Source organism: Fundulus heteroclitus, chromosome 11 (genome assembly GCF_011125445.2).
Source record: "Fundulus heteroclitus isolate FHET01 chromosome 11, MU-UCD_Fhet_4.1, whole genome shotgun sequence".
Lineage (NCBI taxonomy): Eukaryota > Metazoa > Chordata > Actinopteri > Cyprinodontiformes > Fundulidae > Fundulus > Fundulus heteroclitus.
In genome coordinates, this window is record NC_046371.1 from 28,197,047 (window position 1) to 28,224,783 (window position 27,737).

The 27,737-nt window shown below is 38.7% G+C and overlaps 1 protein-coding gene across 2 annotated transcripts in view; it reads left to right on the forward strand.

Moving 5' to 3' along the window:
• The first annotated feature begins 762 nt into the window (after nt 1-762).
• Nucleotides 763-27,737, forward strand: part of LOC105927793 (seizure protein 6 homolog) — a 141,812-nt gene continuing 114,837 nt past the window's right edge. Inside the window, exon 1 of one of the 2 annotated variants that reach the window (XM_012864730.3) lies at nt 763-1,749. In XM_012864730.3, the coding sequence (XP_012720184.2) occupies nt 1,665-1,749 (85 nt within the window). In that variant the 5' untranslated portion in view covers nt 763-1,664. The remainder of the gene's footprint in view (nt 1,750-27,737) is intronic. The other variant, XM_021317594.2, reaches the window with a different exon arrangement.

Genomic DNA, 27,737 nt, shown 5'->3' on the forward strand with positions numbered 1-27,737 from the left:
CATTTGAGTTGAGCGGGTTCAGCTTTGCATGTTTTAGCTAGATTTTGACACCAATTAACCCCATTCAGCCTATTATTGGTGTGTCTGCCTGTCTATCTGTCAATAGTTTAGTAGCAGGTGATTCAGCAGTTTTGCTCACCAGAATTGTTAGGATAATAACTTGAAAATTCAATGAAGGCAAACAAACAAGAAATAATAGTAAGATTTGAATATGAAACAGTAGTCATACATACATACATGCATACGTACATACATACGTACGTACGCACGTACATACATAAATGTGTACTGTTATATCACTGTTTCCTTGCCTTGCAGCAAAAAGGTTCAAATTCTTTCTGCGTGTAGTTTGCATGTTCTCCCCGGGTACTCCCACAGTTCAAAAACATGACTGTTAATTGAATTGATCTCTCTCCAAATTGTCCTTAGGTATGAGTGTGTGTGAATAGCTGTTTGTCCTGTGTGTCTCTATGTTGCCCTATGATGGACCGGTGATCTTTCCAGGGTTTATCCCGCCTCTTACCCAATGACTGCTGGAGAACCGCACCAGCTTTCCATGACCACCCTGCAATGATAAGCCTTAACCTTTATTCTACTTTGTGGCTTTGTAATATCCCATCTTATTACTCAACATTTGAGTTTCAGGCAACACCACAAACACCTTTCTTAATTGTGTGACATAATGTAAAAATCCAAAGAAATCAGGGAAAGTATCAGGGAGTGACACACAGACCTCCACAAGTCTGGTTTATTTTTGGGTACAGTTTAAAGATGCCTGAAGGGGCCACGTTCCTTTGTTTAAATATTTATACGCAATTATAAACAGCATGGAGAAGTCCAGACATCATACTCAGGAAGGAGATGTGTTCTGTGATGATTATGTTTTGCTGACAAAATGTGCATATAAGACCCTGGAGAAAAGCAAAAGAATGTATGAATATGCTGTCTGAAGCTAGTAAGAAAGCGTCATTATCTAAAGTGAAACGTCCCACCATGAGCTGAAAGGAAGAAGCCATTACTCAAAAGCAACAAAAAGGCAGCCCTAATCAAAAATTCAAAGTAACCTGAAGACAACCAAGGCTATATTTGGATTAACCACCATAAAACCCTGATCTTGATCCCACAGAAAAACTGTGGGTAGAGCTAAAAGGGTATTAACATTTCACTGCTTTTATTATACTTGATTTTGACAATGTCATTGAAAGCAGAAAAGAAAGAATCATTTTTGCTTGATTTCCTTAAACAAGAACGAATAGAAACACAGGGCGGAATGCTTTTTTTTAAAAAACTCCTCCGACTAAGTTGTTGGAGGCGGTTCCTTCCGCAGACGCTAGGAGCTGTCCGTGGTGCTGAACTGCCTCTCGCGCTGGCTCTGCCTCTCTCTCTATCTCTCTCGGCGCCGACAGCTCTCGCAGTCAGGAATCCGCTTACCGCGCGTCCAAATTAAAACGGGACCTCCGCGATCCACTCGATTATTCCCGACCCTCTTCACCCAGCGAGTTGTTCCGGGAAGCAGAACGATTTCTGAATCCTTTTCTTGCTTATATACCTCTATATTTTTTGTCTCTTTCTTTTCCCGGCCACTGGAAGTATCACTGTTGTTCTTTGTAACACACGGGCGTTCTGTTTCACATCGGGAAGAGCAAACCTCGACTTTCGCAGACATGTGCATGAGACGTTGGTGCCAGTTTAAGACCCTATTTGCGGTTTTGGCTCTTGCTGCTGTAATCGCTCAAATCCACGGAGAAGGTAAGAACTTGGCTTGCTGCACGCACTTTTGTGGTGGTTGTTTCCCCTCTGTTGAACTACAAAAAGAGAGAGAGAAAAAAAGGCGATGACAAAGCTCAGCGCTTGGACAGGGGTACCGTGTTTTTAATGTTCAGATCTACAAGTGTGAATGTCAAATGTGTAACGAGATTGACATTTATTGTCCTTAAAAAGTGACAATTTAAAAAAAAGATAAAAAAACCCAACAGAAAATCTGTCCTATCTAAATCACTGCTTGCATTATTTTAACTGTTAAATCAGTTGCAGTGCGTGCACCCGGATTGCGCCCAGTTCAAAGTTATAGATCTCTTACATTCTGCCAGAGGGTAGAATGAGTTCAACACTCGGTTATATAACAGCTAAGACTGTTAATCACAAGTATGAAAACAACCCCAGGGGGAGAGGAGAACTTAATAAGACACTCACAAAGCAAACACGGTTATGGAACATATTCCACCTAATGTGATCATTTACCTCGCTGTGCCTTTTGCAGGTTTATTTCTCTCTTTGAAGCCAAGCGTGAACAGTTAGGAAGTGACTTGTTTTGCCACTGAGGGTCCATGTGACAGACGGTGCTCCTTAATAAGACTCTAATCCTCTGGAATTGCGGAAGATTATTGACCAAGCTGTTTGACACAGTTGAGTGGGAGGCGGCAACAGATTCGTGCACAGTAGTTTTGTCCTAATTATTTCCCAATGGTGCGAGTCCGCTTCCCCTCTTCATTAGTATAGCTATGTTTTTTTGACCATCTGTGTCTCCAACTATCACCCGAGTTTAGCAATCAACCTTTCACATGATTTAAAGGATATATTATGAAGCGTCAACACAAACTGACCGCAAAAGTAAAAGAGATACACATTCTAGCTTTGCACTGGAAGTGCTTGTGGAGAAATATACATATATATAATAAAATTTGTTTAACTAGAGGGGAATTTTGAACTCTTTTATAACAACTTAAAAGATCAGTCTTCAATTATTAGATTAAAGATTGGACATCATAACCAAGCGCATAATTTAGTTAATGCCTACATTCTTTACCTTGCAACCTTTTTCTGTTTCACTTATCTTTACAAAACAAACTCACTTGTAAAGGACCAGGATGTGTTATTGTTTTCAAAATGACAAAATTCAGTATGATACCATAGTCTTAAGGTATCATGATATAAAAACAAACCAAACAAATAAATAAATGTGAAACATTATTTGAAATCAGAAAAACAACATTTATTTCTACAGCTGCAATACTATTACAATATATGGATTATTGATGTAATTTTAATGTTATCTGTAACATATATTATCTAGATTTTTATGTACCTTCAGTTTCCACACTGGAAAAATGTAGAAGCCCTATTTCAGTCACCTGACTGGCAGTGTGCAGCAACGGGTGCAGGAGCCGCAGCATTGCATTGACTCCAGTCACTCTGGTAGGTTCTCTGCCATATTATTTAAACAATTTTAAGCCATAGGAACAAGGTGAATCCTTCACTTTTTAACTACACAGTTACTACCCAGTGCCAGTGCTAATTTAATCCCAGCTCTTTAAATAAACATCATCTGTTATTTTGCACTAATCTAACATAATAGTTGACCCTCTCAATAGAACACTGCTGATTTAATGGGTTGTGGAGGGAAGGTAGTGCTGCATCAATACAGAATAGACTTTCAGAGTTTATGCAAACAGATCAACTTATTTGGGTTGGATTCACACACAGAAGATATTTAAATAGTTTAAATGTCAATTAACTTGATTGAGCAAACACAGCCTCAGCAGTGAAATCCGGCGCTGTATTGCAAAGGAGATGCTTGCAGATCTCAGTCGCACACATCGTGTGCACTCACTGCGTGCAACTCGAGGGACAGGGAAAAATGCACAATGCATTATTTTTAGAGCAAAATAATATTTAACTGAGTTCCATTAGTGAACTCTGGGCTGTTACTTAGCAAACAGTCATTCACACTTTCGTAAACTCTCCAAAGTGTGCATTTTAATTTTTGAACCCACATGATTTGATGATTTATCACTGTCAAAAGGTCTGAATGCAAATACTCATCTCCATGAATAATTAGCATTTTAGCTCAGAATAGCCACTAATCTCTCATTTGGGCTTCTTCTGTTATAAACTTGCTTCACTCTGTCAAAAAGCAGGGAATACACTGATTGTCATTTTTTTTTTTCATTCACATGCTGCACTTCCACGTAATGGTGTATCATTTTAATTGCGAGATTTCACTAAAATGTTTCATTAACTAATCATATGCTTAATAAAAAGATAAGCAATTAATGTTCTGTAACTGCCGGAATATTTTATTAGTTTTCTATTCCTACTCTCTTTACTATGTAGGATAAGGCTGTTAAGAGAGATATCATACTATAAAACATCACCTTCCGCTAGCCTTGTGCATACATCCTGATTGCTGCACAGAAAACCTTGGTATTGCCTCTCTTCGTTTATGTCATTAACATTTGACTGGAAAAAACAAAACCTAAAAAAAGATTTTAGGATTTGTGGGATTTATTTTACAGTTTTAGGGCAAGTGGGAGCAATAAAAAAACCTGTCATAATTTGAAAAACAAACTGGTAACAATTATTTGAAAAATCCTTGTAACAATTTGCACTAATATTTTAAAGCATGTTTAAATGCTATAAACTCCAGTATAACTCATATGTAATTTTCTAGCAAATTATAATAAACATAAAGCTTAATGCTTGTGAATACATTTGGTAGATTTTACTCAGTTATGTCATTCAAATCTTCTGACATACTTAATCAGTATAAAGTAAAATGGGTATTTTTCCATCAGTTGCCTAAGAAGTAAACATTTAATCTTTTTTGTAACTTAAAAATACTTATTTGTATTAAGATGTGTTACTTTTTAAAGATTAGTAAATCATACTCAATTTGTTTTGTTAAATACTACCAGATAATGCTGGTGAAGGATCTCAGTTATCCAGGACATATAAAATTCAGATACCAGATAATACACTTGACAAATAACTTTCCAAATATATTAGAATTATCTTTTCGTATAAATTAACAAAATACTGCATATCAAATTAACAACATGCAAATTTATGTAGTGATAGTTTTATATCTACCAAAAGACACCATTTCACGCCCACAAACGATTTTCTGATCTTTTGCACAGTAGACACAAAAGAAACTAATGCAGCATGAATCTTAAACATAGAGCATTTTTTGACCAATATTTAAAACTTAAATACTTCAAATGAACAGGATTGTGGCCTCATGACAATCTGTTTTTTTTGTGCAAAAGAAAAATAAAATGCTCCTGATGTTTTAAATTAAACACAGTGCATCTGCCACATCATTGTTCTTCCTCCACAAAAAAAGTTGTTATGCTTATCTATTCTTCTATTGTCCTTTCACAAACTTGTATTCAATTTGTTTATTCCACTTTATATATTTCTACATTTACTTATACCCAATGTACGTCTATGTGTCTAAGCTCGTTTTGATTCTGATATCAAAAACAGCTCTCTATTAAACCTTAGTGCATTTAAACATTTTATGAACAACGTATGGTGCTAATGCTGTAAAATGTTATAAGAGTTTATTGTTTAATACTATGAAGGAAGCTTTAATTTTAGTCCTTGCACTTTGGGGGACAACGTAATCCCATCCAGTGCCAGGAAAACTTTGTGAAAGACTTAAAAAGTGTACCGCAGTGTTGAGCAATATGTGAGATTGAAGGCACAACTCAGTCCTATAAGCAATGCATAAGCTTAGGCTGTATTGCCACACCCTGGCAACATCTCCTTTTCTTCAAGTAAAATAGATACGTCCACAGGACGGTCTCACTCTGCACCACGAACCACCAAAAAAACATTTAAAACAAGAAAACCAAGGAGGAAAAAAAACACACAGATGTTTTCATCTCTTTTCATGATTTGTGATGTACTTATAATTGCATAAGAAATGTACTGTAAAAACCAGTCTGACATTTGCTCAAATTATATGCATTAATAAAATATAGAATGGAAGATTACATTGCTTCATCCACGAAAATCAGATTCAGTCAATTTTGTCTCTCTCCATTTTTCTGAACATTCATGCTGAATTATTGGGCTTTGTGCAGAAAGCCATGCAACGTAATCTGAGTGAAGACTTCTGAATAATTTGCCCATCATAACAATACGTGCAGCTCCTGAGTCAGATTGAGCTACGTACAGCTGAAGTTAAGAATCCAGCCTTTTCAACTATAAATGTTGAGTGCAAATACATACTTATGGTTGTATTTTCAACAATGAAAACAAAAGCAAAAAATAAATAAAAATAAAATAATTGCACATAAAAGTTGAGTGGCTAAGCTTTTTAGCTCATGTGGCCAACACAAGCCGACACTCGCCAGTTTTCAAAGTTTTTTCCCTTAAAGTTTTGTGATGCACACAATTAAATCTCACCAACGTTACACCGCCAACCTATTGCTCATTGACTTGTGTTTATAAAATATATAGATATTCAAGGGGAAGAACGAATACAACTTATATTTCCTTCTCAACCACATCTTTCCCTTCTTGTAAAGCCAGGGAACGTTATCAGCAACACTTTGACAGCTTGGTTTGTGTGCCCATTCAACACCATGCAGTTTAGACTGGTTATCTATACTCGTTTTTTTGTGCTGTTAAGAAAAAAAAAAACAACACTTAAATACTACTGGTAAATTCATATCAACATTTATGCTATTTTGCACAATACTTTTATTACATGCAATCTGTATTGATTATTTTGTACAGTCTAATACTACAAGGGCTTCATTGTTATGCTTTAAAAATTACAAAGACCAATGTAGCATATTTTAAAACCCCCAAAGTTAGTTTGTTCAGTGTTACTGTTTCAGTCTTGCCTCAACTTCATGAAAACCACCATGAAAAAAAGAAAAAGAAAAGAAAAGAAAAAAGCAGGTAGAATAACCTAACAAATCCTAGATCCAGATCCAGAACCTGCATAGTCCTTCTGTTCCCACTGGGGTGAAATATTTGTCTAATTGCAAACAAAAAGATACATAGTCTATAAACATCTCATTAACTTCTAAGTTGAAGTAAAAAAAAAGCTAATAAATTATTTTGGAATAGTTTGTCAAACTGTTTATTTTAACTTTAATTATGTTTTTAGCTTTAAGCATAATTGCACTGAAAGTACATGAATTAGCCAAAGGGAATATATAGGGTAAATAAATGAACAGGTAATTAATGGGACCAGCCATATAATCTATCAGATGTATTTGCAGAGGAACTGGGACATATGATTTTATCACGATCAGTTTTTTTTCTTTTCAGTCGATGGTTCTTGCCTGCAAAAAATATACTGAAATCAAAAATGTAATTTAATTCATATATTCAAGCTGGTATTCAAAGACGATTGGCAAAACATAAAGGAACTTAAATGCACTGCACAATTCTATGCCTTACAGGAGGAATTACCATTTAGTTTTCCATCACACTCTGACCAGTCTTTCACAGAAATGGCTATGCGGCTCCATAAGGCTTCTGAAAGCTTTTTGCAGATTTTCCGTGACTAAACATATTTCTTTTTCTTGGCTGTGCCAAAAATATTGAATCATTTGCGATACCATGAAAAATATGTTGGTAAAATGTGGCATATATTTTCTCTGGCATACAATTATTTCCCATCATCAATTCATAATGGGATTAAATTAAATTAAATCGCATAATTTATATGTAACCATGCCAATCGGATTCATAATTCCTCCAATTATGAATACAATCAATAATTATCAGATTTCTTTAGTGTCTGAATGACAAATACCAAATTACACCGTGGTTTCAGTTGGCAATTATGAATTCATTTGTCCATAAGCAGGAATTCAAATCATTAAAAATTTTATTATAAAGTGTAGGATGAAGTTTGATTGCTCTGGAAGGATGTTTTCATGAAAGAATATCTAAGCGCCTCAAAGAGCTGGTCAGATAAAAAACAAATTCTGCCAAATAATAAATGAAATGTGTCAAAGACTTCAGTTGAATATATGGAAAACAATATAATGGCGTATGCATCATTTGAGAGTGGAAACCTTTTATTCAGAATCTAAATTTTACACCATGTGAAGACATTCAGCTTAGGCTGCTAGCTTCATGCATAGAGAATGTGTTTAGCTTTTAACCAAGACCTGCAGTGAGATGGGATTGGATAAAGGCTTGATTCATGTGTCCTAGATTTCTCCTTGACATATAAGAATGTGGAGTATGGGTTCAATTAATCTTTACTGTTTCAGATCTTTATGATATGTGATGAATTTCTTATAAGATAGGACAGTACAGGCTGTCCGACATATATCCACATTGTGAGAGAGCTTTAGATAATCCTTACTTAATCCTTTAACAGTCCTCAAATGTGTCTTTAAAATGCGATAAGCTTAATTGTAACACTGGTCTTATTTCTCAAATTTAGGAAGTGTGTTTAGTTTTAGCACCGAGCAGAGTTGGATGAGGTGCAGTTCAACATGTGCGTACCAGAGGCAATTGCAGAACTAAGCTGCGAGAGACTGGAGTGCATTTCCGGTGAACGTCTTTTATTCTGACACCTGCTAGCACCTCATGAAGCTCCTTTTGTTCCCATTTGTGAGCGCTTCTCCAGTCATAATTCTCATTTGCACCACAGGCTAAAGCTACACCTTACAGCCTTCTATTATGGAGGTTGCAATTCACCAAAGTTGACAACATTTGCCAGAGATATTCTTGTTTTGTTTCCCGATTTGATTGCTGCTTTGAGCCATCTCCTGGAAAAATCTGAATATCCCATAATTTCAGGGGAGGTAACACCAAATCACTCAACACCTGTTTGTCGGATTGCCAGTTAATAACTTCATCAAGGGCTATTCAGCATCTGTGTGCCGTCATAATTAGTTTAACTTTCCCAAGGCCTGTCAATGGTAAATGAGAGTCATTATGCCAGAATGCCCCTCTTCAAGGCTTGGCGTCTGCCTGCCTCAGCCCCTCTCTGTGCCTGTCTCGGTCCCTTTCACTGCCTCCTAGGTGGAGCTCACAGCTTGGCTGAATGCGACTCATTTTCAACTCTTCATGTGCAAATGTCTCTCCCGCTCTGCAAGAATGGTCTATGCATTCTAATTTGACTCATTGCCTCATAAATTTTCTTCCTCAAAAGTGTTTGCCACTTTATTTGCTAAGGAGGAGCTATTTTTGGGGAGGATCTTTCTGGATTTTTATCACTACTTTGCTTTGATTGTGATTTCAAAAAGCATGGAGAAAAAGCCCTGGTGTGCTCACCAAATTAGGCTGTACCTCAAATCTTTACAGAGGCAGCAGTTCAAATCTAAAATTCAAATGCTCCTGTGTGGACATATTTTACATTTTTCCCACCTTCCTCTTGGTTAACGGATGCTTAATGAAATAATATATTGGACATGTGGTGTAATTGTAACATTTTCCGCTTATACCATCCACAAATGCTTCTTGCTTCTAATATTTACAGAAACATAATTCCATCTGGCTAGTTAGGATAGAGTCATAGATGTATAAATTGTTATAGATATTTGCTGGAAACGCCATACATTGTATTAATCTGAAAATGAGATTTCTTCACCAAGGGCTAGAAAATTCCACATTTAGAAGTAAAATACAGAAACAGATTCTCATCCTTTTAGGAACTACATACCCTTGCAAAATATTCTTTCAGCACACTTTTGTGCAGAACTGTGAACTGCAAATGAAAGGATGCATGGTTTTTAAAACTTTCACAAATAAATTATGGAAAAGTGTAGTGTGCATACTTATTCAGCCTCCTTTAATCTGACACCCCAAAAATAAAATCCAGTAGAATTAATACTTTAGGAACTTAAAAACGTAACTAATATACGGAGCTCAAGTGTGCGTTTATCAAGCTTAATATAAGCGCAGCTGTCTCTGTGAAGTCTTCTGTTAGCGAAACATTAGAGAACAAACAGCATCATGGAGAGCAAAGAACACACATGGATAAAGTTATGGAGATTTAAGCATCCCAGAGGGCAACTTCAGCTCTGGAGAAGCTACAGAGATCCACATTTCAGTTGGAAGGATCTGTTGGCAGAATGACGATTAGTTGCACCCTTGGCAAATTAGGCCTTAATGGAATAGTGGCAAGAAGAAAGTCTTTAAATTTAAAGGCAGGTTATATAGGGTATAGGGAGCATGGAAAACATTTGTAGGAAGTGCTTTGGTCAGATGAGACAAAAATTGTCCTTTCTGTTTTACATGGAATATTGTATGTATTCCATGTAAGGAAAACAATAACTTTGGACATTACCCTGAACACATCATTCCCACCCAATTCATGCAAAAAAAAAAAAAAAAAAACATTGAGGAGGAGGCACCATTAGGCTGTGAGTCAGCTTGTCCCTCACAGACACAGGGAAACCTCATCACAAGACTTAGTAGGATGATGGATGGAGCTAAATACAGGTCAGCTCTGGAAAATAGGCATATTTGTTACCAGATGATCCCACTACACAAACAGACAGAGCTACAGTGATTTTTTATTTATTTTTAATTTTTTTTTATTTGCATATATCTGTGCTACAATGCCCCTATCAAAGTTTGGAGCTAAATGCAATTGTCAATCTTCGGCAAGACTTGAAAATTGTTTTTCACAGAAGTGAATTGAGTTCGAGCAGTTTTGCAAAGAGCTTGATCAGGATTTGTTTCGACTGGCTGGTAGAAACAAATCCTGAAAGACTGTCCATTGTAATTGCACCAAAAGGTGGTTTGCACAAAGTATTGACCCAGGAGTGCCGAACGCAGACGAATGCCGCACTTTTCAGATTTCTATTTGTAAAACAACTAAAACTAAAACAAAACCATGTGTCATTTGCCTTCTATTTCAAAAAATATGCACCGCTCTGTGTTTGTCTATCCCAAACAATTACCAACTAAATAAAAATCATGTTTGTTGTTGTAACATGACAAAGTGCAAAATGTTAAGGAGTATGCATGATTCTGCAAACCGTAAAGAACAATATTCATCACTTACAACTTGTTTTGCGCAGGCACATTTTTTTTTTTTTAGAACCTGCAGGTGTTTCTGATGTCTTTTGTAAATAATACACTATTTTTACTGCTGCACTTTAAAAAGGAACAGTTTATAAATAGCCAGCCCTTCAGAGGGAGGACAACGAGAGGCTCTTTTCCTGATAGCTTTTCCCATCCGGTTTGTTTAATCAGTCTGACAGTTTTGATAGAGCCGAAATGGGTTTCTGCATCTAGATAATTATGTGAGAACTTCCTCCAACAGCTTGTTTTTGTCTCAACACAATCATCTCTTCAGAGATTTAATGGAACAGGTTTGCAATGAAATTGTCAGCCTGCTCAGCAAAGGGGAATAATTTCCTCAGGATGGGGACGGGGATGGGGCACTTTTGGAGATGCTCTACACTTAAAATCTCCCTCTAAGAAAAATGTGTGTGGGGGTGGGTGGGTTTGTGGGGGGGGGGGGGGGGGGGGGGGGGGGGGGGGGGGGGGGAGGCAGAAACCGTCACAGACTCAGAAACTATGTCCTGTTAAATTGAGGTTGGTACATCAACATTTAATTTATGTCAGGCCAGGAGTGCCCCAGTGGCAAAACTTGAAAAGAAGAGACATCTACCTCTTTGTTAGGTCACTACATCGCAGGCTCCCTTTATACCTGTGCTGCCTTTGGCCTGGTGCCATATCGATCTGAACAGCCGTTCAGATAAATAAATAAAAAAAATTCCAAAACTAAAAAAAATAAAATAAAGAAGTCAGCTGCAATAGCCTCCCCCGGGCCGAGCCTCCTTTCTGCACCTTTTACGCTCTGCCTGGCCGTGTATATACCTCCTTAATCGGGAGTGGCGGATTTTGCAGCTGCAGTGGGGATGGCTCTCTGAAACGATTAGGCCTGGGGACAGCTCCGGCTCTCTTCCCCGTCTTCTCCATGCCAGATCCCATCTAGAAAGCATTTCATCTGTGGCAGTGGAAAGGCTTATGTGTGGGGTCGCATGATGCTGTGTGGAAAGCAGCAGGTAATAGGCTGTGTAATGTGTTTGGAGGGGTAGGGGGGGGGGGGGGGGGGGGGACTGGTTTTAGTATTCACAGTCAGCACTGACCTCTGACGGGCTGAGCCACCCCCACGGTAATTTCCTCTGAAAAGATGTAATTGAATTCATCGGGATGAGTAAACATATTATAAGTAGCAGAGAAAGATAACAGTGTTGTGGCTAGATCAAGGAAGGGGATAGTAGCTCTGTGAATAATTGAAAATAGTCAAAGACAAACATAAGCGAGGAACGGGTTCTGGGCGCTTGGAAACCAAATTGCGAAAGGGTTTGAGGTTATCCCTTATTTTCACCTTTATATGTGTGGTTTTAAGGAATAAAAAAACTCTTTGTAGTAAGGACAAGCCATCCAAGTTCCGGCGCCTGACTAAAATGAATCGAGGCGTTGCTGGCATGGAGATATTTTCAAGCATTTTAAACGGGGTGAAATCTTCAGTCCAGACAGCTCACACAGAGCAGAGGCCCACGCTGCGACTGCAAGCCTTGTTCCATCCTCAGAGATATATTAGAGTCATGTCCCTGAGGACCTTGTGTATAATTTAGAAGTTCTAACATCGACCGCCATCTTCAGGGTATCGAACCCTGTCAGTCGCGGCGACTGCAGGGTGGCCAGTCAATTGTCTGTCAGGTATAAGGCATCGCTTGTCTGCCTGTGCTTCTCTCGTAGTGATGAACAGCCAGCCTATTGTGGTCATTCGCACATCTGTCGGAGGAGCGAGCAGATTTCAGAGGGATATTCTTAGGAATGAATTAGCGAAATAAATGGGCATGATGGATGACAGAATGACCCCACGGACCCTTTCCCCAGCGAGTAATGGAAAATAGAACAAACACTGCATTTGAAAAGGGTGTTAAGTATGCATTTAGTTATTTGTTTCATGCTAGTACATTTTACGCAGTGCCTTGCAAAACTATTCATACCCTTTGAACCTTTTTTAAAATACTTAATATTTTATCATGTTACAATCCAAACTTTAATGTATTTTATTGTGACAGACCAACGCAAAATAGCCCATAACTGTGAAGTGGGAGGGAAACGATTGTCTTGATGACTGCATCATGCTGTGGGGATGCTTTTCTTGTAAATGATGGCAGCTTTGAAAACAAATTATAATCTCTTCGTGAACCAGATTTAGCATAAAATGTGACAGAAATTGGTTAATTTTTATTTCGTATGTTGATGCACTGAGCCTAATTAGCATATTGCACTAAACTTGCATGTGCTTTTGTGATACTACAGACTAAATAAGAAATACCTTTAGTACGTTTGCTATAATGTACCCAGTGTTGCAAGTGTTCATACTCCTTAAAATTTCATTTCTTAAACGTTTCATTGTTGTCAAATTAAATCATTGGCATTTGATGAGATAGATAAACACAAAATGGAGCAAAACAATCAAGTGGAAAACAAACTATACATTATTTTCATGTTGTTGTTGTTGTTTTTTTTACAGAAAAGTGTGTTTTGTGTTCTGCCCTCGCTACCCTGTTACCCCTAAACAAAAGCCACCTAAATATTGAAAGGATTCTAGCTGTGTGTGATTTAATCGTGGAATAAATGCAGCTGTTCTGTGAAGGCATCAGAGGGTTTTTTTAGAGAACATCCGTGAATAAACGGCATCATGAAGGCCAAGGAAAACAGCAGACAGGTCAAGGATCATTTTGTGGAAAAGCCACATAGCACCACAAGTACAATACATCCAAGTGAATGGTTGTAGTGGTAAATGTGAAAACGTTTAAACGGTTTGAATACAATGCATTGCATCTGATGCATGTTTTCTCTTACCCCAAAAATATGCAAAGATGTTCATACGGTATTTACCCTAGGATTTTACTGACTTTTTGCTAATGATATCCGTCTTTTTTTTTATATATATATTTTCTTTGAAATAACATGATGTTGACTGGGTACAACTGAGGCACATATATTAAGATCTGTAAAAAAAAATCCATGGTTAGCTCAGGAAAAAAAAAAAGTAGCTTTAGAACAACTTAAAGTGAAACAGTAACATTTTTGTCTCGGAAGATAACCCTACAATATGTATTAGTAGGATGATTTTGTTGTTGTTGTGGTTATTCTTTTTTCATAGTTTACGGCTGCCAGTGCGCTTCTCTTCTGTGTTTGTATTATCAAGCACTTACATCATAATATATTCAAAGAGAAAACATCCCAAAACCCACCCGTGCTCTTTCCTCCCAGCTATATATACAGCATTTTCAACTAAATCCAAATTAAAAAGCATATGAACAAAACAACTGTAGGGGCTCCCCCATGCAAACAGCGTTAAAATCTTTAGCACAGTGGTGCATGTGATTGGGGGCTGACTGGGGGGGAATAGGCCGAACGATTCTGTAGAGGACAATCACAGCGCTAACCTCTGTGGTGAACCAAAGTCCTGACATCACTGTTGTGTTGGACGGATGAGAACAATGAACAGTTTTAAGTCTGGGCTAAATTTACTTTAGATCAAATAAAATCTATCGATATCTCCACTTGATAGGCACTTAGAAGGCTAGTTGTGTGCTCTAAAGACAAGGCAAATATCTTCCACCGGTGCTTGTGAGTGAACAAAAGGTATTTTTTAAAATAAATAAATGAGTTTAAAAATAACTTAAACAGCATATTAAGAATTTTGGGCAACAGACCATCTCTGCTGTGATATTCAGCTTGTCTAATTTACTCATTGATCTATGCTGTTTTAACTTCACAAGTTAGTTAAAAACCTTCATTTAGTCACCAAAGAGTGCTCAGTGTTATGAAGCCGGACCGAGATTTTCCAGAGAGGTGCCAAATTAGTTCAGATCAGATGTCAGGCCAAGTCATTTAAGTTAAGGCATTTATTAATACAGAGTCCCAGTCCGCTGCTACATTAAAGCTAACAAAAATCACTACCATCTTTGAAGTGCATCATATTAGCACACCATGTTTCATTAGTATCATAGTCTCCATTATTTACAGTCTTTAACAAACTGCAATCTTTCTCTTGATGACAATATGTTCATGTGGAGCAGTTAGAAGTGCTTAGCCAGCACTAGAGTGTCTCCTCTCTGTTTTGATATGACTTATTGATAATTTCACTCAGAGCATACTTCACTGACGCTCCATTTGATTGTCTCTGGAATAGACTCACAGAAGAAGATGTTGTTTTGGTTACTACATTCAGCACTTTGCTGTGATTAACAAAAAAATGCAATATCTTATTTTATAGCTGCTTATTTCACACTTTTCTCCAACATCCACAGCTGTCTGACAGAGCGCACAGGGCAGGCAACATCACACATAGACTGGAAGCGGCATCAGCCAATATGGTCTTTCTTTCGCTGTGAATATCAATACGCTGGGGGAAGGCACTTAGATTGTATGGAATAGAACCCTCATTCATTTGACCAAAAATAATATGGAAGGTTTAGCACAAAATGCACACAAAAATAGGCCTTTTTTGTTTGCATGGTGTGCTAAAAAGTTAGTTTTACTCAACACACTGAAATAAGATCACAGACAGAACAAAAACGAGGATCAAGAACGGAGTTTAATCAGATACTCTGATACTGATGTTTTGGACACCCCTAATTTTGCAATTTACACATGAGCCAAAGGTTGATGTCAAATGTTTTATATGTAGGTCAATGCAAATCGGGCTCCACAGTGGCACAATTGGGAGCATTGTTGCCCTGCAACAAGGTCTTGGATTCAAATCCTAGCCTGGGGGTCTTTCTGTACAGAGTTTGCATGTTCTCCCTGTGCATGTGTGGATTCTTTCTGGGTACTCTGACCACCGCCCTCAATCCAAAAACATGACCGTTAGGCTCCAAATTGCCCTTAGGTGAGAGTAGGGGCATGCATGGTTGTCTGTCCTGTGTGTCTCTATGTTATCCTGTCATGGAGTGGTGAATGGTCCGGGGTGGATCCCGCCTCTTGCTCAATGACCACTGGAGATAGGCACCAGCCCCATCATTGCCCTGCATGGATATAAATAATAGATGGATGAATGCGAATATGAATATTTGGAATTACATACTGTATCAGTGTACAGTATTACCTTTCCTGGATGATAAGAGCACATGCAGTGTCAGAATAACCGGGTAAAATCCGTAGGCAGCTTTCCAGAATGAGCACTGCATCTACAGATACCTCACAGGAGGCTGATGCAGACACCTTGATATGACAGCTGCTTTTTCTGTAAACATGGGAACACGGGGAAAAAAAAAGATGAAATTCACAGAATCACATTCTAAAAAGATACGTAGGCAGACAGGATATGAACACAAAGAGCAGATAAGGGAACTGTAGAAAAAGTAGGTTGGAGTGCCTGAGAAGATAGGCTGACAGTGATGAGGAGATGAACCACAGGTTCAAAAACATGAAGAAATGATCTGGTGAACAAGTGAGGAAAAAGGTCCTATTAACCAAATACTTTTTAAAATGTCATAACAGTAACTAATAAATGAGTGATTGTTAGATTCCATTTAACAGTATTTATGTGTGAGTTAATAAACACCTGGCATGGCATTGGAGCCATATTTGCTGTCTTTGAAGCTTAGAGCTTTTGCCATTAATTTATTTACCGCCACCGCGCTTCCTTTCTCCTCTGAAATCATGAGCAAGACCTATGAATTCGACTTTAGGGCACTATATTCCTTAAAACAATGCAAAGAGGTAAGGTAGCTTGCTGGGAAAAGCTACAAACGTATCCTCACGGTGATGTTTTTGCCTCTAAATTCCAAGTGGAAAGAAAAAGTGGCATGGGCCAAAAACAATATACTGACGATCTAGCTGCACAACAAATACATCACTCTGGTGTCAGATCTAAATGTGATCTCAAAAGGGTGGGTGTCTAATAGAGAAATGCCCCTGGCTTCAACTTGTTGAGCCGTCATTTCTTTTCGTTTGGTCTCAGCTCAGGTGGGACAGATTTTGAGCCATGGGGAGTAGTCAGCGAAAGGGGGGGAAAAAAAAAGTGTAAAAGGTACAAAATGAAAAGAGCAGCTCTACTCCTTTAATGGATGTTAGCTAATACACTTGCTGCAGTAAGGTTACATAAGTTCGGTTTGGCTAGGGCGAACAGCATGGATCAATGTTTGTTTCATCATGGGAAAATAGATGGTGATCCATATCAGATCAATTCTGTTCCATACTTTGAAAGATTTTGGTTTGGAACAATATACAGCTGCAGAATCCTCTTCAAATAGGTATATGGCAACAACAAACACTGTGCAATGCCGAGCTGCTTATCACCACACCAGATTTTGAAGTCTTTTCTTTACATGCTACGACACCCTAATAGCACTTTCTCTTGCTCAACAAACCCCCGGTGTCCAGCCTCCTCATCAGTCTGCACATTGGAAAAACAATCCTGACTGTGAAGCATAACATAGAAAACACCTGAGACTTAGCATTTTTAACTCCAGGGTGTTTTTTTTCTTTTCTTTTATTAACATAGATTTTTTTTTTCATTTTTAACAAAACGTTTGAACCTAATAGGGGTAGAACAAAACACTCCGATGTTTATCTGTAAGCAGCTTTGGGAGACAGAGAAATGTTCTGTAAAAGATCATCTGGGGGGCATTTTCAGAGAAAATGTCCATGCTGCCACCATGCACACACTCTTACACTTCACAGGTTTTCTCCATTTCTGTTGCTCCTGTTGCTCGGCTGCATCCAGTGATTTTCATCAGCACAAAAAGGAGTAATACTGAATTTAGAATGTGCAAGGGCAACTGCTGAAATACGGACTGTGTTAGACACTCTAGTACACAATTTCATTTTTTTTTTTATCTCCAATGATAGGATGATATAGATTTTTTTTTCTCTCCGTTTTGGCGATTATTTGTCAGCAGAATTAGAGATGGGCTGATCAGTTTGATCTCATTATTTACAAACCCTAAACTAGTTATACCCCTGGCATATTTAGGAGTAAAGTAATTGCTCTTTTTGTCTTATAAGATGCATTTAGAATACAGTAAATAAGAACATAATATTGCAGAGGAAAAATGATTTACTGTTAGACTTTATATTATCAGAGCAATCATTCCTTTCTTGTAGCTTTACGCTTTATGGTGCAAAATTGCTGCTATTTATTTTAGGACAAGAGGTGACATCATAGTGTGTGTGTCAGAGAGAAAATAAAATAGAGAGAGAGAGAGAGAGCAGTCAGTGTTACACAGCTCTGCAATTGAACAACATTTCACTGTTGCCTCAAAACAAAGTCAGAAATAGTTGATGTTTTAAACCAGATGTGGGCGTTTTGTCTCAGACGGTGCTATGGCTAAGAGCATTTTGTTTTTTAAATTTGTGCTCAAAATAGCACAATTAAATCTAATAATGTTCACTTCAGCAACTAGAAACTCAATCTAAACATTGACCTCTGCAGATGATACTCAGTCAGGGTTGTGATGTTTTTTGTTTTTATATAGAATCCTTCTTTGCACAGTCATCTTCAGAGGTTCTAGAGGAGCTCTTATAACCTTCTTAATTGGCTTGTTAAGCTTTTTTTCAATCCTGGGTTCTCATGCTGCTACCTTGACATATGATGGGAGAAGAGATCAGACTCTCCACAAAAGACTTATAGATGATCTGTAGCATCTTGCTGTTAATGCTGAAAGAGCTAAGCTTTCTTAAGAAGTACAGTCTGCTCTGTCCATTCTTGTAGACGGCTTCACTGTTGCATCTCAAGTCCAGTGTGCTGCCCAGGTGAACACTCAGGTATTTATAGTCCTCCGCGACCTTCACTTCTTCTCTCATGATGGAAATAGTGTTTGACCTTTTCCTGTATATCCTCAAAACTTTCAATATCTTTTTTGTTTTGTTCATGTTCAAGATTAGATGATTTTTAACCCATGAACGGCTTTAAAAGCTTTAAGAGCACTTGATTCAAACACCAAAAGAAAATCAAACAAACTAACAAATCATGTCATCATTGAAAAAAAACCTATTTAGAACAATGTTGTAAAATATAACGACTCTGTTGAATTACTAAAGATTTCATGGGTATGTTCCACCATGCTATAAAAAAATGCTCAGGAAGAATTGTAGTAAAGTAACAAGAGGAGGTTCTAAGGGTGACTGTGCAACATATTAAAAGACAGGAACCCCCACTTCTCACCTCTAAGAAAACATCTGAAAATATGGCCACTGGAAAATCAGAAAGGTCGACATGCCTACATTATAGCATGGTGAATTATAAATGTGTGATATTTTATCCAAATCATACCTAGTATTTACATCTGCTTTTTGTTTTTCCTGCTATTGTTTTTATGTGTTCGACACCAACCTGCCAACAGGACAAGATATGGAAATTAGCCAGCTGGCTTTGATCTACTGTATGTAAATGATAATCCTCATTGATATGTAGGGCCACATTTTTAAAACTAGACAAAACTAATCAGAAGGTACAGTTTTTAACACAATGGATTTGGAGGTAATGCCATTGCGATCTCAGTGTGTACAATTAGTCTCAGCAAAGGAATGTTTGGAATACAACATCCGTTGGCTGTATTTTCCAGTTCTCATTAATGGACGCTTTGCATGGCAATGAGTCTGCAACGGTTACATTACAAGCAGCCGATCAGAACCATATCTCATGTTTGTAAGTGGATATGTTTTCAAAATAATTGAGTTCAGCTCTAACCTGGCTGCTAACAACAATCCCTGGGGGAAAATGAATGCCCATTGAACAGCAAACTTTGAGACTTCTTTACCCAGTAACAGCTTCCACACCGAAGACTTTTGTTGTCTATAAGACCTGTTGTGGTTTAGTATGGTATGGTATGGTGCAGTCTTTAACTGAAAAAAAATGATCATTTTCTGTCTGACCAATTACCTATCAGAGCCTATCAAGAAAAAAAAAATCAATGGTTTTTGTCACCAGTCAGTTATCAATAAATATCTCAACAAAATTCTGATTCGGTGAAATAACCAAACATACAGGAAAACGTCAATATTGTTGACTTCAGCGAAGAAATCCACACTAACCAAAGATGAGAGTTAAGATGGAGAAAAGAAATTTTAAAACCTATTGGCCCGTCTTTATCTTGTTACATAGAAACTGAATTCCTCACTTGGCGAATGTTTTTTATCCAGAGCGCCTGAACAAAACCAATGGGGCATGAAGGACCCAACACAGCTCAAAACCCTAACCCGGAAAATGTTCATATTTATGAGTGTTTTCATTCAGAGCATGTTAGGTGATCCCAAGCAGACAAGTGTCATGTTATTTCATGCCTAGGTGTGCACAATAAGTGGGCCTGTTGGAAAATAGCCTGTCAATGCTGGTGACCATTCCGCCTAGAAGGTGACATGTTTGTGTTTACCTGAACTTATTATACGTCGCTGTCATAGAAGCTTCATTCGGCGGGTAAACAAATTGAGAGGGTTGGGAAGGTTTTGGCAAAGCTGGGAAAAAAAAAAATCTCATCACAAAGTGCGCCACTTGGCTCCAGTGCAATTACCTTCTGTAAATGAAGCTCAGTCTATCCTGTGCGTCGCTCCCTCTCTGTGCGCGAACACTGTGTCAACAAAGCAACGCGGGCCTCTGTGTGGAAGGTGCGAGGCTGTTTACCTTTGTTGTGGTGTGGATTGATGAGGTGGCTGAGGCGCAGGCAGGGGCATGATGTGAATAGCTGGAGTATTACTGCGGAGAAAGGTGTTTCCCCTCGGAGGCGGCTAACTGAGTTTGACAAAGCTGTTTCTGCTGGGAGGCTGTGTGGACGCTGGCTGGCGTCGCTCCAGGAGCCCCGGCTCTGCTGCATGTGGATGAACATTCGAGGAAGCAATGAAAGGTAACACGGAGACGGGGGGGAGGAGGCAGCTCACAGTAAAGCAGTTTTTGTGGTGTAAATCAGCCAACAGTGTATTTGATATTTTAAAAGCATGGCGAGAGGAGTAAAATAACATAAAAGATGCTCTAGCAAATGTTTGACATCCATGTCCACGGTATTTATGTCTCATTCTAATACAACCAACATCCTATAGTATATTTACAGTGTCATGCTAAATTATTCGTATCACATTTTGGCACATTGGGAATTTAAAACTGACCAAAACAAACTAGCACATATCTGTTAAAAAGAAAAACTATATATGCTTTTCTTTGTGGCACTATTATGCTGAGGGGATGCAAAGTGTGGTGGCAAATAACACTTATCAAATTATTACCATGAGCAGTAGTGTTATGCTAAGATTCTATTAACACATTTTTAAAACCATTTCTTATTTTAATTCGTAGCTTAATGAACTGTATGTGTGCATATTTATACACACACACACACACACACACACACACATACATATATATATATATATATATATATATATATATATATATATATATATATATATAAACCCAATGCTTTTTGTAGAACTTTGAAGACATGTTAACTTAAGTTGCAACTCCAACTATATATTTTTTTAACCACCAGTGAAACTAACAGATTGCTTGTTAGCTTTTAGTCCACGTCTGTCAGCGTTTGGCCATGTTTTTCCTTCTCTTATTGGCTGCAATCGATTATTGATTCAGTCTGCTTTTTGGGTTTCAGTTTTTCAGTCATTCCCTTTTGGATGACACATCTTTGTGGTTTTTACAGAGCCATACCACTGTGTGATTTTTTTTTTTTTTTTTTTTTTTTTTTACACAGCTCTGACTGCCAAGGAAATAGGATTAAACTTGTGCAGTGTCTATTTTTTTGAGTCACTTTATTTCACAGCCTTTTCCGTTTTATTGTCTGTACACGACCTCTGTGTCTTAAAATGTTATGCTATTTGTGCGGGGGCAGTGGGGGGTCATATCCGCACCGCCTATACGTACCGCCCCCATGCTTTAACCTCCAAAACCCTAACAAAGTTAACTCCAGATTTGTCCGTATTTACTGCACTCAGCTGTAAATGAAAGCACAGATAAGAGAAAGGTTTCAAGCCAGCCGGATTTGTCACCCCATAAGCCATCGGGATTTGTGAGAGCACATTTCATTTCATGGCCCAATCCAGTCACTCCAGACTGATTATGAAGGCAAATATGCAGTCGGTTTTGAAGGCTCAAGTTCAAACAAATTCTAAAGTTTGATATTCTTCTTGCTACAGTGTGTCAGTACTTTGGAAGAAAAGTACATAAAAGGGCTTTGTTTACAAAAGTTAGATGGGTACACAGATATTTAAGAAACACAACAGTTTAATTGTATCTTTAGCACCAACAGGCTGGGCATTAAGGATCATTAATTAGAGAAGCGACTGAGACTCTAACTTTGTTGGGGCTGCAGAGATCCATAGCTCAAGTGGGAGAATCTGATTGCAAACAAGTAGGGGCTCTGATCAGATGAGACTAAAATAGCACTTTCTGACAGACATTTAAACCACTGTCTGTGGTGGAAAACAAACACTGCCTCGCCATAAACACATCCCCAAGGGGAAGCATGTGGTTGTAGCATCATGCTGTGGAAATTTCTTCAGCAGGGACCGGAAAGCTGGTTTAAGGAGAGACGGCAAAGGTTAAGACTTAGGTCAAAGCTTACCTTCCAGCAGGACAATGGCCCTAAACATAGAACTAAAGCTACATGGAGAGGCTTAGGTCAACACATATTCATATGATGGAGTGACAGAACAGGCCTGCATCCATTAAGAATCTGTTACAGGACGTGTAACAGATGTTTACTTATAACCTCCATTTAATCTCACTGAGCATAGCTTTTCTTGCAAAAAAACAATTAGAAAAAAATGGAATTGCTTAGATGTGCAAAGCTAATAAAGACATACCCCCAAAACACTTGCAGCTGTCATTGCAGTGAAGGGTGGTTCTTTGAGTGCTGCAGGCTCTCAGAATTTTATTTGCAGTTTTAAACCGGAACATTTTTAATTTCCCTCTTCCGTTCCAAAGTTATACACCACTTTGTGTTGCTCCGTCACAAAAGATGGCAGTGGGATGAATTGATGTTTGCGTTTGTAACATGGCAAAATGTGAAAAGGGTTCAAGGGGGGGCTTGTGTTATAGATACAAAGTGACCTCAATTTTTGAGAGGAGATGTGAGTTTATGGTCAAACATCAATAAGAAGGATGCCGGCCAAAAAATGTTTTACACTTTCACAGAAACCTTGTTTTGAGATTGATGAAATTCTTCTCTTTTTAGATGAAAATAAAATTATTGACCAAGAGACTTGTTATCAGATGTAGCTCACAAGAGTCAGATTCATCCTTTTCACTGAGTTGTGAATAGATCCCTTGAATAGAGGAGTTTTAATAGATCTTCGGGGAGTAAAGAATCTTGTAGTTTCCATGGTAATATGTGTGAGTACAGTTCACACACAGTCAATGATCCAATGAAGAAACTTTTTTTTTTTTTAAACTTTCAAGTCAAGAGTAACAAAAACTAAGTAGCCTTTGAAAACATTTCATTCCTGTTAAGAAATGCTGATAATGATATTTTTGATACAAATATTTTGTAGAGCAAAAAACAAGCAAGGAGAAAAAAAATGACAGAGTACAGGCAGGTCTTCCATTAAGCAAATGGAAATGGAAAGGCACTTCAGTATGTTTGCGCTTTGTCTTGGGCCATTTGAGGATTTGGTTTGAAGACAAACAGCCCCTTGATCTGAAGGCTTGGAATCACAGGGAAGATACATCAAAGCCCATTCCCTCTCTTTAACATGCTTCCGCTGGAGTCAGAAAAATTGAGGGAAAGGGAAGGCAAGATAAAGGAGGAGTGTAAAGGGCAAAGTTTGTGTATGTGTGTGAGCCCTGATTACAAAACCTGTGTGTGTGTGTGTGTGTGTGTGTGTGTGTGTGTGTGTGTGTGTGTGTGTGTGTGTGTGTGTGTCCCTGTGCGTGTGTGTGTGAATGTGAGAGATCACGACAATTATTTTCCTGCTAAACATGGGAGGTGGAAGGGAAGGGAAGAAAATCCTTCTTTCACAGTTTGACATCCAGTGGGTACAGAACAGGCGTTAGAGTCAAACTCAGAAACACAGATGTCGCCACCTTTTTGAAGATAGATCTATTTAAACAGATGGATTCAGTCAGATTCATCCTTTAATTGAACATGTATCCCAGTTTATTAAAAAAATAATTGTATAACAGGAGCAGTTGTAAAAAAAAAAGAAGAAGAAGAAGAAAAAAACATGACATACCCTGGTAGTTTAGGAAAGCTCAACCTGTCACTCCTTTCAGAAAGTGAAAGCAATATTATATACTGATTCATTACACACAGGGTGAACTATTTCTTGTAATGCTGATGATACGTTTTACAGACCATAAAAATTTTAAATATGGCATAACATAAATTTAAAAAATGGTTTGTGATGTATGAATGTGATATAATGACCATATTATGGCCATAATGGGGAAGACTGCTGACTTGACAGATGCCCAGAGAACGGCCACTGACACCCTCCCCAAGGAGGGTGAGCCAGCAAAGTTCATTGCTATAGAAGGTGGCTGTTTGCAGGGTGCTGTATCAAACATACTTATAGAAAGTTGAGTCAAAGGAAAACATTTGATAGAAAAAGTTTCCCCACTAACAGGGGTAACTGCAGCCTTGAGAGGTTTGTAAAACCGAAGCATTTCAGGATTTTCAGGAAGATTAATAGAGAGTGGACTGAGGTTGAAGTCAGAGCATCAAGAGGCACTATGAACAGACTAATCCTACCCATGGGCTATAAATGTTGGATTACTTATGTCACATCACTACTGAACCTTGGATAATGTCAGGATCATCTTACCGGGGCCAAGGAGAAAAAAAAGAACTGGATTGTTGCACAGTGGTCCAAATTATCTTTTCAGATTAAAGTAAAGTTTGCACTTCATTTGTAAATTGCGGTCCCAGAGTCTGAAAGAAGAGTTGACCTGCATGTTGCTTGAAGTCTGGAGGGAAGTTTCCACAATCAGTGATGGTTTTGGGCGCCATGCCAAGCTAAATGTGTTGCTCATGGACCCATAGTGGCAGTCTTTGGGATATGAACCAGGGAACCTGTGGCCTCTCCAGGTTGCAGGTGCCCTGCTCTAACCACAGGACCACCATTCAGTCCATGCCTCCAGTGAAATGTGTAGATGGCAACACCATGTTGGCTTATTTTTCTTCAGATGGGACTGAGATTTTTTTTTTTTTAGGTGGATCAAATCATGACCAGTTCTGCATCATGTCTGACCCAAAACCTTCAGCTGTCAGCTACAAAGTCAAAGACCAAAGGAGGTTTTATTTTCAGCTGTCACTGAGTCCAAGCATACATCCAGATCAACTAAAAATGTCTTTACTAGAGAAAAAGATAGCTTTGGAGTCTAGTCTTAGATCAGACAGAAAATCTACAGAGTTACCTAAAGAGGACTGTAGAGATGTTTTCACAGACTAATATAACAGATTTTTAGAGCTTTCGCAGGACTCAGTAGGCAAATCTTGCCTCAAGTAGGTGGTTCAAAAAAGTATTAGTTTAAGGGTGTATGTACACTTAAACAACCAGGTGGCTTCAGCTTTTTATTTTATTTTTTATAACAGATTTAGTAGTTCAGTTCTACAGGATATATGTCATATTGAAGTTGGAAAAAGCTTTGAAATTATTTTTGCATGATCACATTTTTTTTACATCCCAATGTCCAACATTCTAACTGGAGTCTGAAAATGTCTGACATCTACTGTATATACATTGCTTTAATTTAAAATACTGGACTTTAAATGTATTGTATTGATCAGCAACAAAGAAGTGAAGGAAGATGTGTCTGTAGGTAGAGAGAGAGAGAGAAGAGGAAAGGTATGCATCTAAGACTGAGAGGAGGGACTTTGATGTTTGGGAGTATGACAGGACAAGCTAGAGTTGGCAGACATGATGCAAAGGAAGGTCGACATACGCTGTATTCAGGAGACCAAGTGGAAAGCTAGCAAGGCTAGAGGCTTAGGAGCAGGGTTCAAGCCATGGATAAGAAGATAACCGGTGTAGGAGATTATCAGGAGTGATCTGGAGGAGAAAATAATGTCAAATAGGGTTTGAAGTCTGAATCTAGAAACTGAAGATGTGATGTTCCGTGTTGTAAGTGGTTATGCCCCACAGGTAGGGTGTAAGAGGAGAAATAAAACTCCTGGAGTTAATTAGATTAAGTGATGTTGAATGTCCCAAAATCAGAGATTGATGCAGATTTCAATGGGCACATTGGAGCTTGGAACAGATGTGATGATGAAGCAGTGGGCAGGTCTGGTTTTCAGGCTAGGAATGCACGAGGACAGATGGTGGTAGACTTTGCAAAGAGGATGGAAATGGTTGTAATGAATGCTGTCCTCCAGAAGAGACAGGAACACAGGGTGCCTTACAAGAGGTAGCAGCACACAGGGGACTTTGTACCTCCTGGCCACCCAGAGACAGGCTCTGGGTGGCCAGGAGGTATGTCCAGATGACTGGACAACTACAACTAATCCTATGGGGAAGATAGGTAGGAGACTACATGGTGTGCTTTCTGGAAGGAAAGTTGTTAAGGAGACATTGTGGTGGAATGAGAAAGTACAGGAGTGTGTTCAGAGAAAGAGATCAGCTGGGAATAAGTAGGACACTGGGAGGACTGAAGAAAGTTGCCAGGAGTACAAAGAGGTCCAGTGTTAAGGGAAGATAGAGATAGCTAAGATATAGAGTGTCATGGGGAGCTGCATGGTGTTTTTGTAGCTGTAAAAAAAAGCATATGACGATGATGAGAGTAGCTGTGGTAGTGTATGAAGAAGTCTGGAGTAGCAGATACGTATACTAGCGTGGTGCAGGCCGTGTGAAAGAGCTGTAAGACAATGGCGAGGTGTGCTGGAAGTAGGACTGCATCAACGTTTGGCTCTGAGCCCCTTGTTGTTTGCTGTAGTGATGGACAAGTTGACAGATGAGATTAGACAGGAATCTCCATGGACTATAATGTTTACAGATCGCATTGTAAGAGTAGGGAACAGGTGGAAGAAAATCTACAGAGGTGGAGGATTGCCCTGGAAAGGAGAGGTCGTTGCTAGACAGAATACATGTGTGATGAGAGGGACCCGAGTGGAGCCGTGAGTTTACAGGGAGTAGAAATAAGGAAAGGTGATCGATTTTAAGTAGGGTTAACAGTCCAGAGCAAGAGTGGAGAAGACAGGAAGAAATGTATTTAAACAGGCTGGAACTGGTGGAGAAAAGTGTCATGTGTTTTGTGTCATAAAAGTATATCAGCAAGAATGTAAAGAAAGGTGTACATGATGGTGGCGAGATCAGTGATGTTGTATAATTTAGAGACAGTGCTGCTGAGGAAGCGGTAGGAGGGAGAGATGGAGGTAACAAAGATGAAGATGTTGAGGTTCTCTTTGGGAGTGACGAGAATGGACAGGACTGAGCGCGTCAGTGGGGGCAGCTCACGTTAGATGTATTGGAGATAAAGCCAGAGAGACCAGATTGAGATGGTTTGGACATGTACAGAGGAGGGATGGTGAGTACATTGCGAGAAAGGTATTGAAGCTAGAACCGCCAGGCAGAAGGGTCTGGAGGAAGACTAAGAGGAGATTTATGCGATAGCGTGAAAGAGAATATTGAAGGTAGTTGGTGTGACAGAAGAAGATGTAAAATATAAGGTTGGATGGAGACAAATGACTCGCTGTGGTGACCCCTGAAAGGGGAAAGCCAAAAGAAGAAGACGAAGAAGGAGGACTTTGAAGTTATTGTTTCAGGTGAACTAATACAGAGAAAGAGCGAAAGAAAATGACAAAATAACAAATTGGCACCTGTTATTTCTATTCAACAAAGCATGCATACCCTCGCAGGTTCTTGGCTGTGTTCAGTTAATGATTAAGCAGAAAGCTGTCCTCCTGGCCTTTATTTGAAACACTTCCTGTGAGAGAAGCTTCTTAAATTAATTATGTTTGCCTAATGAATAATTAAGCCAGGGGAAAGATAATTTGGCGTTATGCAGCGGGCCAGGCCATTGTGCGTGTTAGAAGAACCGGTGC